The 18,352-nt window shown below is 40.9% G+C and overlaps 1 protein-coding gene across 2 annotated transcripts in view; it reads left to right on the forward strand.

The window, feature by feature from the left end:
• Positions 1-16,270, forward strand: part of WAPL (WAPL cohesin release factor) — a 97,098-nt gene extending 80,828 nt beyond the window's left edge. For both annotated transcript variants that reach the window (XM_029060073.2, XM_029060074.2), the window contains 10 exons: positions 772-883; positions 1,372-1,469; positions 2,340-2,416; positions 7,601-7,776; positions 8,386-8,501; positions 10,459-10,620; positions 12,037-12,244; positions 12,805-12,893; positions 13,318-13,413; positions 13,788-16,270. In XM_029060073.2, coding sequence (XP_028915906.1) covers positions 772-883; positions 1,372-1,469; positions 2,340-2,416; positions 7,601-7,776; positions 8,386-8,501; positions 10,459-10,620; positions 12,037-12,244; positions 12,805-12,893; positions 13,318-13,413; positions 13,788-13,853 — 1,200 coding nt within the window. In that variant the 3' untranslated portion in view covers positions 13,854-16,270. The remainder of the gene's footprint in view (positions 1-771; positions 884-1,371; positions 1,470-2,339; positions 2,417-7,600; positions 7,777-8,385; positions 8,502-10,458; positions 10,621-12,036; positions 12,245-12,804; positions 12,894-13,317; positions 13,414-13,787) is intronic.
• The last annotated feature ends 2,082 nt before the right edge of the window (positions 16,271-18,352 follow it).

Here is an 18,352-nt window from a genome sequence, read left to right on the forward strand (position 1 = left end):
GAGGAGCATAGCTTGCTTTCTTTGGTTGGCAGATTGAACCATGCCCGGTGGGTACACCGTAAACACTCAAGTACCACTGATTGATGGATTCTGAGTCTTTGGCATGTGCTCTTGAACTTAGTCGGAATGAAAAGTTTTTCTCATTTTCTCAATTCAAGGAAGATACGTAAAGCTAACATAGTGACTAAACGTTTTTTGCTTAGTAAAAATGCATTTAATAGTTATACTAATTTAATTTTTTAGCCATGCTCCCTCTGGTGGCTCTTTGCTGCCAAACAGTTAATTTTGGCCATTTTTTGACGTGAGTGTACAAGTGTTACAGCCTCTAAGGAGGAGAAGATTCCCAGAGAGGTCCCACTCTGATCGAGGTGCTCGCCCCCTCACATCATGTCCTTTGCCCCCAACACATCCATGTTTGCCCTACAAGATAAGATAATTTGGTTAAAATGATTTTATGATTGTAATAGAAAAACTTTTCCGTCCCTCACTCTCTAGACTAATACAGATTGGTAGGGTGCTAAATTGCAAAATTGTCTTTTCCTTCTGTGTGTAAAGGTTTTGTTCTTACTGTGATGTAATTTGAAATGATCTTTGCTTGTTAAATAGGCTGTGTATTCCAAACAATATATTGTTTGCATATACTATGGGCATGTTGCATGTGTGTCCTGATATAAGGGCTCAGTTTAATAAGAACATATTGGAGGCTGTTTGTTCTTAAAAATCATTGTTATTAAGTTAGTAGAGTTAACTAATGAAACATTTTGTTTTCAGACTGGGCATTTAGCAATGGAAACATTACTGTCCCTTACTTCAAAACGAGCAGGAGACTGGTTTAAAGAAGAGTTGCGTCTTTTGGGTGGCCTTGATCATATTGTAGATAAAGGTATGATGAATCAATTTGTTTTCCAAAATGTTACATCACTAGTTTGAACTGAGGCCACTCAGCTTTTTTCACTAACTGGTTTAACATTTGTCCATGGACACGTTCGGTGGAAGTCACTTACTTACTGTTCATGTAATAGTTCTGTCTACCATGAGTCCTTATTCCTTTTAGTAATTTGTTGCTTTTAATAATCTCAGCTGTATAATGAGGAAATTCAGGGAAAATTAGCTGGAAGGAAAAGTTATTTTCAGTTGCCCTTAAAATATATTTGTTTAGCTTAAAAATGGATTTTTTTCACCATGCTTCAGTTAACCACACAATTGGGCAGGCATTATAATTACACAATTTTTCACCTTTTCATAGTTTTTTTGATTGTTAATATTATATATGGTTTTTTGGAGACTTACTTGAAGCATCATCAGTGTCTCAACTCTCTACACGTGTTTAAATGTAAATAATATAAATGACTAAAATGTTTTATCCCATAGTAAGAGAATGTGTGGATCACTTAAGTAGTGATGAAGATGAAGAGAAACTCGTTGCTTCATTGTGGGGAGCAGAGAGATGTTTACGGGTTTTAGAAAGTGTAAGTATGAGTAAGCACTATTTTGGAATATTAAACAAGCTGCCGATCAAACTTTCTTACCATGTGAAGATGTAAAAATGATTTGTCATTGTTAAGCTGTGGTTTTTTTGAGAAATTGCTGTTTGCTTGTTTTTATACACTGCAGCTCAGCATAAAAAATGGGCAAAATGCTGTAAATCCTTTGTCTATTACAAATTAGTTTTAAATCCTTTAAATCCTTAAATCAACCAAACCAAACAAAAAACCTTGGTGAAATTTTTCTTGAGTCTATTTTGGCAGTGAAGTGATTGCTTTGTTCATAAATCAAACCTAATTCTGACCTTTACTAAGCCAATATAGTATATTTTATATGATGAATTGTTTGTCTCCACTGTAATCAGTAGGATTGACATGTTTAATGGAATGTGACACCTGGAAGGTTTAGTCAATTTTTAGTGCATTCCCCCCGCCCCTCCAGTTGTCTAAGGTTTCTCTGGGTAACTGGCACCCATGGTCAGTTCTGGTTTACCTCTTGTGTGTTGTCATTTTTCTTGTTCAGTCTCACACCCTACATTTAAGCACCATTTATTTTAAGGTTGATTGTGGAGTCCATTCCAGAGATTAAATCAGATTGCCTTAAGAAGCAGGTGTCTGTGATGCTGGGTGCTTGTGTAGCCACTTGTCCTATTTGCAAATGCTATAAGAGGTTAATAGAGGGTGGAAATTACAGGCTGGAATTTATTACTGGGTGAGCTAGATATCAACCAAGTAATTGAGTGAAAATGATTGACACAAAAATATGGAGAAAATAAAGAATTTATTCCTTGTAGGTTACCAAAATTATTCATTTCTGAAGGGTTTTTTTTTTACCATGTCATTATTTTTCTTTAGGTAACGGTGCATAATCCAGAGAATCAAAGCTACTTGATAGCATACAAAGATTCACAGCTTATAGTTTCATCAGCTAAGTAAGTCCTGTTGGAATAATTTCATAGATTATATAATGTGATTTGACTCTGTAAGCAAACAAGTGGAATATTGTTGAGTTTCACTCATTTTAAAAATAAGCTATCCTAGTGTATAAGCAGCTATGTGTTTCATTTTTCAGAGCATATCTTTCAAAACCTTGTGAATTCCAAGTTTTAATTTCATGAGTGGTTATAGGCCAGACTTCAGTTTAATATATTACTTAATAGTCATAACTTGTTAACAGAAGCAAGCCAAGTTGGTTTTGCTTTTGCAGTGCTCAGCCTCAGTTTGCTGTTCTGCAAATTTACATAAAACATCTCGATTGAACTTTTTTATTATAAAAGAGATTGGCATGCTACAAGGGAAGTGAGGGAAGCGGCAATCAGGATTGAATGTGGCTTATAGCAGAGTTCCGTGAGGCTTAGATGTTGTGGTCATTCAAGTGTTAATTCAGAGTGGTCATTTGAGAGGAAGCACCACTCATTATGCCCCTCAAAAAATTCCAGTCCTTTGTGACAGAATGTAAGAAGCAAACTTCTAAACGTGGCATAAGGTATCAGTGACTGAAAAATACTCTTTTATAGAGGAGGAGGATGAGAAATTGTACTTTGATTTCCATGATGTTAGGAAAGGGTTCAAGGAGGAGACTAGAAAGACCTTCCTGTTTGTGGATTTAGGGATGTCAAAACATGCTCACAAAGGAATTTGTAGGATTTGCTGAGGAGAAATAAGATGGACATTCATTCACCTGTCTGGAACTATTCTGGGTAGGTGTTTTCTGAGTGGTCTTTTAGTGTTGTCTGAGTGGTCTTTTAGTCTGTACCAAATCAGAAGTTTGACTTTTTCCTATATCGAGTTTGGAAATAAATTTGGGGAATACTTTTCTTCTTCAGCATCTTAAATAAAGATAGGATTTGAGAAAGGTAGCATATATGTTCAAGTTTACATTTCATTTTAGCAGTCTTGTAGAATATTATATTTTTTTCTGGATCAAATTCTTCTTCAAATGTTTTTATGAAGTGGCAGATTTTGTGAGTCACTAAGTCCATTTGAAACCCTACAGTTGATGTGCCAGTGTACATTCTTGCCCAGGACTTGCCAAATTCAAAGGGAAAAACATACTCAGCCATTTTAGGAAGTTTAAAACTAATGAAAATAAATTGCTCATCTTCATCAAGTCATTCTTTGCACATTTGGGAGTAATGTTGTGTTCCTGTCATATATAAAAATAAATCTGAGAAACAGTGACCCTTTTTTATTGGGGGCTTAGTTTAAAATTTAACCCATATTTCTCATTATGGGTAGCAAGCATGTGGGATTAATAGTAGTGTAGGCAGGTGATATTTTTAATTTCAAAAGAGGTTTGAATAAATTAAAGTACGATGGGCCTATAATGAGTTATTGGGGTCGGAGAGTAGGAGTTGATGAATGTCATTACATCCTTAACCATGAGGAAGAATGTCAAGGATAGCGACTGTCATACTGTTGCTCCAAGATTCCCTTAATGTTGCAGTCATAAACAGAATAGCCTTCTTAAAATCACATTTTCTCAAAGAGGTCTTCCCAACTAAGCCCTCATTATCCCCCCCCCCGCACTTGAATTTAGACCCTTTTTTCAACCTAACCTCAGCTCCACAGCTCTTTTTAGTACACGTATCTATTTTAATATCTGTCTGCCCCCGTCTACTAACTGTTGTTACATTGCAGTCTCCCAAGTGCTTAATACAGTGTTCTTGCACACAGGAAGAGTTCAATAACTATTGTCGCTTGAATATTAGACTGGATGGACCACTGAAAATTGCTTCTTTTTCTTAGCGCTCCCCCCCATAAAATGGTATTTAAGTGCTCACTCTGTGCCAGGAACTATACTAAGCACTGGGGTAAAATACAAGCTACTCAGGTTGCACACAGTCCATGTCCGATGTGGACTCACAGTCTTAACCCCTGTTTTACAAATGAGGTAACAGAGGTACAGAGAAGTTAAACGACTTGCCCGTGGTAACAGACCAGTGGCAGAGCTGGGATTAGGTCATTCATTCAGTTGTATTTGAGCACTTACTGTGTGCAGAGCACTGTACTAAGTGCTTGGAAAGTACAGTTCAGCAATAGAGACAATTCCTGCCTACACCGGACTTAGAATCTGGAAGGGGGAAGACAGACATCAAAAGAAGTAAACAGGCATTAATATAAATAGAATTATAGATATGTACATATATACACAAGTGCTGTGGAGCAGGGAGGGTGGGTAGAGTAAAGGGAGCAAGTTGGGGTGACGTGGAGGGGGAGCTGAGGAAAAGGGAGGCTTAGCCTGAAAAGGCCTCTTGGAGAAGGTGAGCCTTCAGTAGGGCTTTAAAGGAAGGAAGTATGGTTGTTTGGAGGATTTGAGGAAGGAGGACATTCCAGGCCAGAGGTAGGATGTGGGCCAGTGGTCGGCGGCAAGACAGGTAAGAACAAGGCACAGTAGGAAGGTTAGCACCACAGGAGCGGAGTGTGCCGGTTGGGGTATAGAAGGGAGGTGAGGTAGGAGGGGACAAGGTGATGGAGAGCTTTGAAGCCAAGAAGGAGGAGTTTTTGCTTGAAACGGAGGGTGATAGGCAACCACTGGAGATTTTTGAGGAGGGGGGTGACATGCCCAGACATTTCTGTAGAAAGATAATCCGGACAGCAGAGTGAAGTATGGACTGAAGTGGGGAGGTCAGAAAGGAGACTGATGTAGTAATCCAGTTGGGACAGGATGAGTGATTATACTAACATGGTAGCAGTTTAGATGGAGAGGAAAGGATGGATCTTGGTGATGTGAAGGTGAGACTAGCAAGCTTTGGTGATGGATTGGGTGTGTGGGATGAATGAGAGAGCAGAGACAAGGATGACACCAAGATTGCGGGCATGTGAGACGGGACGGATGGTTGTGCCGTCCACCGTGACGGGAAAGTCAAGGAGAGGACAGGGTTTGGGAGGGAAGATAAGGAGCTCTGTCTTGGAGATGCTGACTTTTAGGTGGTGGAAGGACATCCAAGTAGAGAGGTCCTGAAGACAGGAGGAGATGCGAGCCTGGAGGGAGGAAGAGAGAACCGGTCCTTCTGACTCCCAAGACCTTGCTCTGTCCAGCAGGTCACGCTGCTTCTTTAATTGTTTTGTAATTGCTCTAAATGAAAACAATAACAATTCAAATATATTTTTTCAAAGAAGACCTTAGGTCAAAACTCAGAGGAAGGGGAATTTTATTAATCTTGGCTTTTATTACAGTTAGTATGAAATCTTCATGGAGAGGGATGTTGATAGATTGAGTAATTGTTGGGGAGACTAGTAGGAGGAGACTTGCAAGAGAGTAAGGGGGTTTGAGGTAGTAAACCACAAGACTGGAGCTAAAGGAGATAAAAGAGGGATGGAGGCAGGGCAGTTTAGCCAGCACATTTCCTAGTTGTCCGTCACTCTTGACTCTCCCACCTCCAACCCACTGTTTTTGCCTTTCCCCTTACTTGGAATCACCTTCTCCATGATTCATTCCCTAATGAATCCCCTTCACCATCCCGGTCACGGTTTTTCCCCCAGGTCAACTTAGAACTCTTATGTACGTATCTAGTAGTGATCTGTTTATACGTTTGTATTATCGGATATCCCTGATCATGTTTTTAACTGTGGTTTATTGATCATTTTGCTTATTGATTAGATGCTTAAGGTCATCCGAGACAGGGAGCACATATATCCATCCCCCGGTTGTGCAACCCAGTGCTCCGCATAAAAGTACCCAAGTGTAACCCTGGTTTCAAATGACCTTTAAATGTAGAACATTGATATATGTCATGCACAGATTGTTTATATAGCCCAAGATCTGTAAGTGCCACCTCACGTATCCAGTCACTGCAGAGAAGTCAATTGCTTTCCCATCACTTTATCCTCTCGCCCTCCCTCCTCCTCACCACTTCAAAATCAGTAGCTTGAAGCTCTGACCTTCTGTGCCTAACAGAGACTCCACAAACAGCTGGTTTCTGTTTGCCAGGAAACTAGAGGGAGGTGGGTGCTTGGAGAGAGAGGAGAAAGTGGAAGCTGGGTCAGACGGAGTTAGCCCTGTCTCCTGTCCTGAAACCATTCCCCTCTCCCCCGCCGCCTCCACCTCCCTGAGCCTCCCTGCTAGCCATGCCAGCCTCAGCCCCCGGTGACTCCAGTTATGACATCAGTAGCCCCTAGCCACTCTGTCCCCACCCCCATCCAGAGCCACCCAGGAGCACAGCTGGATTGAGCACACTCTCCCGGAGCCATGTGCCAGCAGGTGGAACACAGGTCCCCCCTAAACCATAATGGGGTCCACCGTGGCCCTCGCACCCTCATCCCAATTCCTGCTTATCCTCTCCCTCTTATCCATGGATGGATCCTTATCCATCCCTCTCCTTCCTAGCCCTAGCTGTGGGATTGGAGGGGGAGGTGGATCAAGATGGGGGCCACAGCTGTTGCTGAGCCCATGGCTGCCACTGTTGTCACTCTCCTGTCCCCCTTTCCGGTCTTTTATCTCTCTGGGGAAGGGGCTGGAAGTGAGGGAGGGGTGGCGCTGCAGTTAAATACTGGAACATGGGTGTGAGGAGACGGGACGGAGGTGTGGGGTGGTGCAGATTCAAAGTATAGGGAATGGAGGAAGAGAAAAATAAGGAGAGTGGTAGGGAGGGATTTGCAGTATAATTTGTACTTCCCTTCAGAGCCCAATTGTCATTGTCTCACTACCTTATTAGTTTGTCTGATTTTGGTTTTGCCCCAAATAGTGCCCTCTGCCCCACCTTATTTTAAAGGTCTGTCGGGGTCATTTTTCAGTGTGCTGTCATTTTCCCCTTTGAGTGCCTTCTTGAAGATGAAAATGGAACTTGAAACTTTTCATTTCACTTAGCCTGAAATGTGATCTAATCTCATTACACCATTTCATTTTTTTGATTAGAATGAATAGGCTAAATTGTCACCAAGTGGAAAGTTTGGAAAGAACCCCCATTGGGTGATTAATTGGAGGGTGGGCAGATGGGGGTGGAGGTGAAGCAATTGGAGGGTAGGTAGGTGGGTGGAGGGGTGGTGGTGTTTAAAGCAACTGGAGAATGTGTGTGTGTGTAAAGCACAACTAAAGACCTAGCATCTAAAGTATCTGGCAGTTGTTTAATATTACAACAGTGTTTATTGTGTGATGCTTTACATTTTTTTTTCAGAGCATTGCAGCATTGTGAAGAACTGATCCAACGCTATAACCGTGCCGAAGATAGCATATGTTTACCTGACAGTAAGCCTCTGCCTCACCAGAATGTAACGAACCACGTCGGTAAAGCAGTGGAAGACTGCATGAGGGCCATCATTGGCGTGCTGCTCAATTTAACTAATGATAATGGTAAGTAATTTTAGACATTTCATCATGTTAAATATTGTTGGAAAAAGCTAATTATTTCTTCAGTCAGTAATATTGTACATTATCCAAAATTATTTTGTAAATAGTGAATGCTGTTTTGGTAGGCGGTATAGAAACTCACCCATTTCAGAAAGCTCAGTTGTCTGGACATAGGGCCTTTTGTCTGGACTAGCGGGTCCCCAAAAGGGCTCTCGCTGATTCCCGAATGGCTCTGAGGTCCAAGCTGAGAAATAATTAGACTACATTAATCTGTCTGCATAAACCAGAATGTGTAGCTATCCTATTGCTTCTATCTTGTGCTTTCCAGATGAATGACCTCTTATTTTAAAAGTTTTATGGATAAAAGGTAGGTTTTCCTCAGATTTGAGCTATTTCCTAATTCAGGAGCTGACGCAGAAAGCATCGTAGCTGAGGACCACTAAATGAATCATTGTTTTAGTATTTGCATAAAAGCAAAAGGAAGTTGCGTTACTTTTCAAATGTACTAGTAATTTCTGCGCTCTGGTTTTTAATGTCCTTAAGGTTTGAGAATTTAGCTGTGTATATGAAAATAAGCCAGTCTAAATAAAGCTCTTTGCAATTTCCTTTCAGAGTGGGGCAGTACAAAAACAGGTGAACAGGATGGTCTGATAGGCACAGCAATGAACTGCGTGCTTCAGGTTCCAAAGTTCCTACCTCAAGAACAAAGATTTGACATTCGAGTGCTGGTAAGATAATACCCGCATTAGTGGCAAATAGAAAATTAGCCTTTGCTGAATTAGGGCAAGAAAAGTATTACCCAGGCACCCATTCATCAAGTAAAATCGTGCTTGAACTGCATCTTAGGGTCCCGACTTTCTGGTGAGGTTATGGACCTACATTTGAACCCCATAATCACTTGATATTCACCCAACCCTCAACTCCACAACACTTTTGTACATACCCACAATTTGTTTATATTAACGTCTGACTTGCTCTCTATACTGTAGCAAGGGATTGCGCCTAACCTAACAGCTTTTTTTGTATCGTAATTTCCCAAGCACTTAGGATAGTGCTGTGCATCCAGTGAGCACTCACTAAATACCACTGATTTTTTTTTTAATTGGTATTTTTGATGGTATTTGTTGAGTTCCAGGCACTATGCTAAGCACTGGGTTAGATACAAGCTAATCAGGTTGGACACCGTCCCTGTGGCCACGGGGCTCACAGTCTTAAACCCCATTTTACAGATGCGGTAGCTGAGGCCCAGAGAAGTTAAGTGACTTGCCCAAGGTTACACAGCAGATAAATTGCGGAGGTAGGATTAGAACTCAGGTCCTTCTGACTCCCAGGCTCATGATGTCCACTAAGCCATGCTGCTTCTCATTGATTGATTGGTGGAACGAGCAAAATGCTCCACACCAAAGCTACTTTCTGGATTTGTAATCTCACTGGAAACACATGGACTTCTATAATGTGGATTGTGGTGGTATTTGTTAGGCACTTACTATGTGAAACAGTGTGGTCTAGTGGAAAGACCTTGGGTCTGGAAGTTAGAGGACTTGGTTTCTAATCCTGACTCTGCCAGTGGCTTGCTGAGTGACCTTGGACAAGTCACCTAACTTCTCTCTTCCTCAGTTTATTCAGCTGTAAAATGGAGATTAAATACTTGTTTTCCCTCTTACTTAGACTGTGAACTCTATGAGAGGCAGGGATTGTGTCCAGCCTGCTTAATGTAGATCTACCCAAGCACTTAGAACAGTGCTTGACACATAGTAAGTGTTGAAGCCACATGGGCTTCAGAGTCTAAGTAGGATGCAGAAAAGATACTGAATCCCTGTTTTACCTATAAGGAAACTGAGGCACAGGGATTTTAAGTTACAGGAAGTTGTCACCCAACAGCTAAGTGGCAGAGCCAAGATTAGAATCCTAGTCCTCTGACTCCTTGGCCCTTGCTTTTTCCACGTAGCCAGTGCTACTCCCAATCTCCAGCCTGGGTCTGGCCCATGTTTGTGTGTGACAGGCCCAGAAGAACCTTGTCCCAGTTAGCTTAATGCATTCGAGCCCACCTGGCCCAATCTTTGGGCCCTTAAAAGCCCAATTTCCCTAGTAGCACCTGCAAGGTTTAATTGAGAACAAATAGTGGTGACTGTGCTTTATACAGAGTGTGGACTGTGCTTGTGCTGTGAGAGAAGCAGCGTGGCTCAGTGGAAAGAGCACGGGCTTGGGAGTCAGAGGTCATGGCTTTGAATCCCGGCTCTGCCACTTGTCAGCTGTGTGACTGTGGGCAAGTCACTTAACTTCTCTGTGCCTCAGTTATCTCATCTGTAAAATGGGGATTAAGACTGTGAGCCTCATGTGGGACAACCTGATTACCCTGTATCTGTCCCAGCGCTTAGAACAGTGCTCTGCACATAGTAAACGCTTAACAAATACCAACATTATTAACATTATTATGAAAAAGGACTCAGGGTAAAGGGAAAGAAGTGGTGTATATTGAATGAAAAAGCACTCAACTTCCAAGCAAAGTCAGTCCTAAATATGTGAGGATAAAATATACTGTACACTGAATTTCCAGTTTTGAAAACGCCTGAGGGAGTCTATGGTATATTTTACCATCTGCCCACGTTCCCCTCCCAAAAACAATTTCTGGCTTAACTGATTCTGATTGTTGTACATTCAGCCCCTTTGTTCCTTGTTTTCTAGGGCTTGGGCCTGCTGATCAATCTCGTAGAATACAGTGCTCGGAATCGGCATTGTCTAGTCAATATGGAAACATCGTGTTCTTTTGACTCTTTCTGTCCTGGAGAAGGAGATGATAGTATAAGGATAGTTGGACAGATTGATGCTGTTCAGGCTTTAGTGCAGGTGAGTTACGTCTTCTGCCTCCGATTACCTCAACAATGAGTGCTTTCGGGCTGTCTACACTTAAAAAAAATTAGTTATTTGCACAGATTTGCATTTGGCACATTCTGTTGATTCAGTTTGTCTGTTCTGATTCTAAACAGATAGGTGTTAAAAGTATAGCTTGGGCAATCTCAGAATTTTTCCACTGCCCCAAAATATTTAGTCTGATATGTTCAGTAATGCAGTATATTGAGATCTTAGCCCCACCATAATTTGCATTACAAGTGCAAAAGAAAATTCAGAGCCCCTGAGTAATGGATACAAAGGTTAGGCTCAACTTGTTTCCCTTTGATGTAAAAAGCTTTTTTCCCTGAGGAATGTCCACCAGAGAAGAGCTGGTGTAGATACCCTTTCTCTGTCTCTCCCCACCACCTCCACAAGCCCCAGCTTAGCAGACTGCATTGTAGAGAGCACCTGATCTCTAGGATTCCTAGTAAGCGCTCCCTCTTTGGAACTTTAGATAGAGCCCAAGATGGCTCGATGTGGGGAGTGGCAGCCGTTGTATGTTTGGTCTGTAGCAGTCCTGGGAGCACCCACTGAAGTCAGGGTCCCAGGAAGAACGATCTCCCCCAGAGGCAGACGGTTATAGCCGGACTTATGGATGGTTCTGCTGCCACTCCACCCCCTCCACCCAGGAAAACCTTCAGCAGAATGGCCCTACCTGGAGTAGGTTGAGGCAGGAGCCGTGTGGTTTTAGGAACTTCCCCAGAAGCCAGGACGCACGTTCAGCCATCCAGTGGCTAACCAAAGCTCCTGAACAGTCAACTAATGGCCAGCTTCAAGGGTGAACCCAGATGGTCTTGTTTCTTTTGAGCTTGGTGCCCAAGATAATGGCAAAGAATGATCAGTGCTAAAGAGGCTGACCTGGGAATGAATTTGACCTCGCAGAACAAATCACAAGACTCACTGTCCTTGAAACGTAACCACTATTCTCTTGGCCCTGAATGAAGGGGTTTCAGTGTTGTCCCCAAGTCACTTCCGGGGATATTTGGAGCCTCTCATCCCTGCCTCAAATTCTGGTAGGCCCAACACAATTTAGGAAACGTTTCCAAACTTTTTTCAGGCTTGCAAAAGCTAAGTTGTATTTGTCAGAGACTTTGGGAACAAGTAAGTACTACTGCATGGGATCTATCCAACTGTTACAGGACCTGCAACATCAGGAAATGCTATTGACCTGCGTTATAATTTCCATAATGGTAACACTGTCAAGATATCTCGGTATAGGAATTGCTATCCTTGGTTGGATATCATTTTTACCTGGTGTCTGATTTTCACAGGGTAATTAATCTAAATGTGATCCCTCCCAAAAAGTAGAGATTTGTATGCTTTTCAACGTCTTACCTATTATTTTTGACTGCCCCCCCGAATTTTTTTCAGCTGTTTCTTGAAAGGGAGCGAGCTGCCCAACTGGCTGAAAGCCAGACAGATGAGCTGATCAAAGAAGCTCCTACCGCTCAGCATGATAAGAGTGGGGAATGGCAAGAGACAAGTGGGGAGATCCAGTGGGTTTCCACAGAAAAGACTGACAGCACAGAAGAGAAAGATAAGAAGGAAGATGATGATGAAGAACTTGACCTTAATAAAGGTATCTTAAGTTTGCCCTGACTCTAAGCTCCTTGGGAGCAGGGAACATGCCTACCAGATCTGTTATATTGTACACTTCCAGCTTAATGGGACATGGACTGTGTCCAACCTGATTAGCTTGTGTCTATTCCAGCATGTAGTACAGTGACTCTATCATTAATGCCATTAAAAAAACAAAAACAAAACACCCTTTTAGAATAATTCTAGATTTTGGAGGGTAGGGGAGCAGCCACCCTTTCAGACAGAATGTTAACTAGGATCACTCTTTAGGTCCTTTCTGAATGGGAATTATTTAACAATTTTAAAGACTAGTCAGTTTAAAGTTAAAGAAAATCAATGTTCCTGATCTAATTCAACCCATCAGATTCTAACATATAGGACCACATTTTGAGCTATGTATTTGTTACACAAAATTCAGCTCATTCACCTGAAATTGGATACGAGGCAGCTATGGTCTCTGCAGTCCTGAAGGAAAAAGAAGATCACTAGTTATTGATTTTCAGATATTTTGATGGGAAATGAATATTTTTTATAAAGCAACATTTAAATCATAATTCACAGCCCTTCAACATGCTGGAAAGCACATGGAAGATTGTATCGTGGCCTCATATACAGCACTGCTTCTCGGCTGCCTCTGCCAAGAGAGTCCAGTAAGTAAATAGTTCACTGACTGATTTTTAAACAGTTTTAAAATTGTTGTAGAGCTCACTGCCTGAAACCACAGCCCAGTTTATATGGGCAGCAAATATTTTTTTCACCCTTAGATACTGGAATACAGAATGTTTCCATTTGTGGATCAGAGTAGTTCACCTTACAGAGCTTTCTCAAAACTGCAAGAAAGCTTCTTCTCTTTATTCACTTTCCCTATTCTAAGCACAAATTCTTTTCCATGTAACTTTGTGGGGGAAAAGGAGCCGTTTAAAGATGAAATGTCTCATTTACATGGTAACCAAGAGGTTTTACATAACTGAAGGAGAGTGCTGTGAAACTCTTCACTGCCCTTGGAGGAGAGCCTGACTTAGTGAGCCTTCCCTGTACCTGTAAAGTAATCGCGATTTCATTATGTTTCCTCAGATCAATGTGACCACTGTGAGAGAGTACTTACCTGAAGGGGACTTTTCAATAATGACTGAAATGCTCAAAAAATTTCTCAGTTTCATGAATCTTACCGTAAGTGCCATGTATTTCAATAGCCGGTGGGGTTTGGAGGGGCGGGGGTGGTGGTGACTATCATGTGGGATTTTAATTTATATTTCCATGATCGAGTTTTATGTGTTCCCAATGATACCTGCAGTATGGCCTCCTGATCACGGGGAGTTCACGAGGAAGCAAAGAACAGTAGCTGTTGATCGTCTTTTAATTTTCTGCTTTAATTTTAAGCAGAGAATAGGCATTTGCTGATTTTCCTTGGGGATCAATTTGTTGTCATCAACTGAAATCATCTCACTGCGGGGTCTGCTTTGAAATGAGTTTACTTTTTTTTTTCTATTCTTAATGATTCTTAGAAAGTAATGATATGATTTCCGTGACTTCTTTCTTTCTAGTGTGCTGTTGGAACCACAGGACAGAAATCTATCTCTAGGGTGATTGAATACTTGGAACACTGCTAAATACTTAACTTGCGCTGCAGTTACTCACTAATGCTGGAGCTACCCTTAGACAAAGGAAGAAGTCATGAATGAAGTCCTTGCAGATACACCAAGAGCATTCATCTGTGTCATTCGTGTTTGGATTTTTAAGGCTACCTGGTCTCTTAATTATGCATTCTGCGTTTGCTAAATGACAGTTACTACATCAATCTGCAGCTATCAAAAATGAGGGATAAAGGTTCTGGGGAAAATATAGGACTCAGGCTGTTAATGATGCAGTGAGGTGTTTAAACGTTTGACTATGGCAGGGTTTACCCTCCCCTACTTGTCTTGCTTTGTCCCTGGCAAGTTAGAAGGGGGGGAGAAAAAAAACTTTTGCTGCTGATAGTGCAACTGCTGTTTATGTTGAGCCACTGTTTCATGCCAGCCAGGTGCAAAGGCAGCTTAGCTACTGAGGTATCAGAAAAATGTTCTAAGTACGTTCTGGGCAGCAGCAGAACGCTTTTCAGTCTCATTTGCTCTTGCTTTTTTTGTCAGACGATTCCAAAATTATAAAATAAAAGTTTTTAAATACTTTTTTGTGATTTTAACTACTGTCTATATTTAAAATATGTTGGAATCCAAAGAAGCGAGGATTGGATAGTTTATTTTTTTACTCTTGATTCAGTTCAGGTTGTTGTTCACTTCTACGACCGCTATGACCCATAGAAAATTGTATACTACCATAACACATATTAGTGCTAAAAAAAGCATGCGAGAAAATGAGCCCTTCAAAGCAGTTTGAGGGTATAATGTCCCAAATGCAGTAATTGTACACGTTGTCTCCTGTTAAAGGAAAAGTGAAATGTTAATCCCAGGGTAGTTTACACTTCATGTTAAGAAAAACCTCTGAAACATGTTGTTTCAAGGAAAAAGCTCTAGGTATATTTTATAATGCTCAGTACAATAAATATATAAGAAGCTAAAACACCAAGGGGGATTCATGTTTCCAAATGGCATAACCTTTCTATTAATATATTCTTCTATAGAACGGCAGACTCAAATGCATACAACATAAAGCCTTAAATTGCTGATTTAGCCAAGATTTTATTTGGTCCAAAGTCTGATTCACAGCAAAGCATGGTGTTCAGAGACTTTAGTGGAACAGAAAACAAATCTCAGAAAATGCATTTTCCACAGTTTGGGTTGTGGACATCACCCTGATTTCTTGCACTCATTATTCAGACCAAACTGATAACTTTTTTTTATTAAACTGGTCTTGAATATTTGCAGGCTTTCCAGAGGTCTATTTCCTCAACATTTTAAAAATACCTGTATCGGTAGTTATCATGTTTCTTCATTGGATTTGTAAAACTTGAAGCCATAAAAATATCAGTTCTATGTGTAATAGGGGAAATAACTAAAACGTCTTAACTTGTTATCAAGATCTGATGTTATTTCCTTGTATAAAGTTACAAATCTGTGCTTTTGTATCCAGGCCAGCTGTAATTTTATTCTTTTAAATACAGTGGCTGCCTTTTGTGTCTTCCTATTTTTGATAATGCAGATTGTTGGGAATTCTGTAAGGAAGTAACTGATTAGAGGCAAATCCTGTGTTGCTTGTTTCCTTTTTTCCCCCCTTTTTTCTCATCACCTTTTAAAACATAGTGTACCAGTGTAACTTTGAAAAGATTCCGAAGTTGTGTTTGCCCTGGGTTTAAAAAGAGAGCAAGTGAGTTTAAAAACAAAAACAACAAAACAACAACAACAAAAAACAAAGATGTACATGGTGTGGGAAAGCTGAATTAACTAGGTATATTTTGTTCATTTTGTTTTTAACAATTTTTAGAGTAATGGTTTTTCACTTACTGTTGGATTTCAGAAAGCTTAAGCAGTTAGATATTGATGAACTGACTTGTGACGGATGGTAAGGAACAATGAAAAAAATGATTTAGTTGTAACGAAAGGAAAATCAGGGCCAACTACATTTCTCTGTTACACTGGTAATCATTTGAATGGGAATTGATTTACCTCAGTGTTTAACAGTTTTGTTCTTTAAAATAATTGTCAAGCACTGATTGAGATGCAGAATATTGGGGAGGTTGGGGTGGGGAGGGGAGAAATCACCTTGTGAACTGCAGTGCATTTGTGTGTGTGAAACCCTCAAGTACTCTGCATTAAAGGGTACGCGAGGCTGACTTGCAAATTTAACTAAGGTTTTAAAGTAACTTTTTTTCCATTGTAAATATTTCTGTAAATATTCTCAATTGGAAATTAGAACAGTAGAGTACTTTTCTGAATCCAATCCTATTTTTATTTTATACAGTATTTCTCAGCTGTGATCTTTGGAGCAAAAGCCAACGGCAGGAAAAAAAAATAGTTTGTACCAGTTTCATGAAGTATGTCTTTGGGTTTTTGTAAATAATTTTAACTCAAATAAAATTGCTACTTTCAATACATATGCCGTCTTTAACATATAATAATATAATAGAGTGTATTTCCTTATGTAGAGGGTTAGAAAACAGTAGAGGAGTGTGTAGTGCGGAGGAAAGGACAGTTAGATGGACATATCAATCAATTATATTGAGCACTTACTGCGTGCAGAGTACTGTACCAATTGCTTGGGAGACTACAGTAAAACAATATAACACATTTCCTGTCCACAATGAGCTTACAGTCTAGAGGGAGAGAAGTAATTTTCTGCTTGGTAATGTAGGAAGTCTTGTTTTCAGGGTTTCACTCAGTTCCCCTTTCCCCTTATCTCCCAAGTTAAAGTAGGCATAAAATCACTTTAGAGGTCACCCAGTGATACAAAAGTGCGAATAGTACTCCCTCCAAATGCTTGAAAGTGATGCTCGCTTTTTCCAAGTCAGTATTGCCTGTTTGTGTCCAAAAAGAAAAGTAGCTGGCAGAAACAAACAAGTATACAGCTGTCGTCAGTATGCCATCAAATTTTGAAAATCAACTCGCTTGTTTGGCATCTTATAATTACCTATGAAACGGGAGCCTGTTGTTGGGTAGGCAGTGTCTCTATCTGCTGAATTGTACTCTCCAAGCGCTTATTACAATGCTCTGCGCACAGTAAGCGCTTAATAGATACAATTAAATGAATGTGCATGCTTACCTACTTGGGTCATTCCAATTATTTTGGAAGAACGGTTGACTAGTGTCACTTGTTCATCCAATACAAAACCTTTTATTTGGGGAGTAAATTGTTAGGTTCAAGGGAGATGTGGCTGAAAGTAATGATAATAATGTGGTATTTGTAAAGCGCTTACTATGTGCCAAACACCTTACTAAGCGCTGTAGTAGATACAAGATAATCAGGTCAGATGCCATCCCTGTCCCACATGGGACTCACTCACCAAGTGGACAGGAGAACAGGAATTTAATCCCTATTGTATAGATGAGGATACTGAGGCACAGAGAAGTTTCACAGTCAGCAAGTGGTGGAGCTGGGATTAGAGCTCCCAGACCTGTGCTCTTTCCTCTGGGTCATGTAGCTTCTCAGGTTTTCAAGTCTGTCCTTCAACATTCCTACCCCCTACCCTCAACCTTGAGGAGTGAATCAAGTAGACAGAGGGTCAGTGTTAGGGTGGGGCTAAAAGCAGCCCTGCAGAAATTCAAGTGAAAACTCTTCTTTTACTCAAGGATGTCCTGCAGAGCTCTGCTGCCTGAGGCTAGCAGGCAATTGCCATCTGCAATGTGCTGCATTTCTGCCCCTCATCTATTGTGTATCTTGTCTTGTTGCACTGGCTTCCCCAGAGAGAGGGTGGACAGACTGGGATGAGTCATGCTGTGTTAAACTCCCATTACAAGCAGTTCCTCTGCACAAACTCTCAGCTCTGTAGTCTCCATTACTGGACCAAGATTTGTCCATCACGTTGGGAGACTCCATCAATAACCGCCTTTAATTTGACCCCTCCATAGTGAGTGCGTGGTAGCAAATTATTAAGATATTTGTCCTTGTGGCATTTAAGTGCTTACTGGGTGCCAAGCGCTGTCATAAACACTGGGCACTGTTCACTTGTGGTATTTCACTGGCACCGTAGTCAGTTACATAACATGCAGTCAGTCCTAAGATAACTGCTGTTAGAGAACTGTGCAGCTGTGCAAAGTGCTGATAGCATGTGGGTGGGAACAACGTGACAACATTCACATATGGGATGCTAAAAAGGCACATCCTATCTTTCTGAAAAGGAGTTAGAATGCTATCATAGAAATGTATGCTAGAGTCATGAGAGAGTCCGCCACTGAGATTAATTTGAAAATTTCGACAGGAAAATAAGATGAGAGACATTCATGGGCAAGGAGCGTGTCTACCAATGCTGTTATAGTGTACTCTCCCTAGTGCTTAGTACAGAAAGTGCTCAATAATTTTTAGATTAGTAGTAGCTAGTACCAGACACTGAGGAGAAACAACCAAACTATGAACTCATTGCAATCATTCAATCATAATTATTGAACAGTTAGTGGGTTGGAGAGGACTGTTCTAAGCCCTTGGGAGAGTACAATATAGCAGAGTTTGTAGACGTGTTTCC

Source organism: Ornithorhynchus anatinus, chromosome 3 (genome assembly GCF_004115215.2).
Source record: "Ornithorhynchus anatinus isolate Pmale09 chromosome 3, mOrnAna1.pri.v4, whole genome shotgun sequence".
Taxonomy (NCBI): domain Eukaryota; kingdom Metazoa; phylum Chordata; class Mammalia; order Monotremata; family Ornithorhynchidae; genus Ornithorhynchus; species Ornithorhynchus anatinus.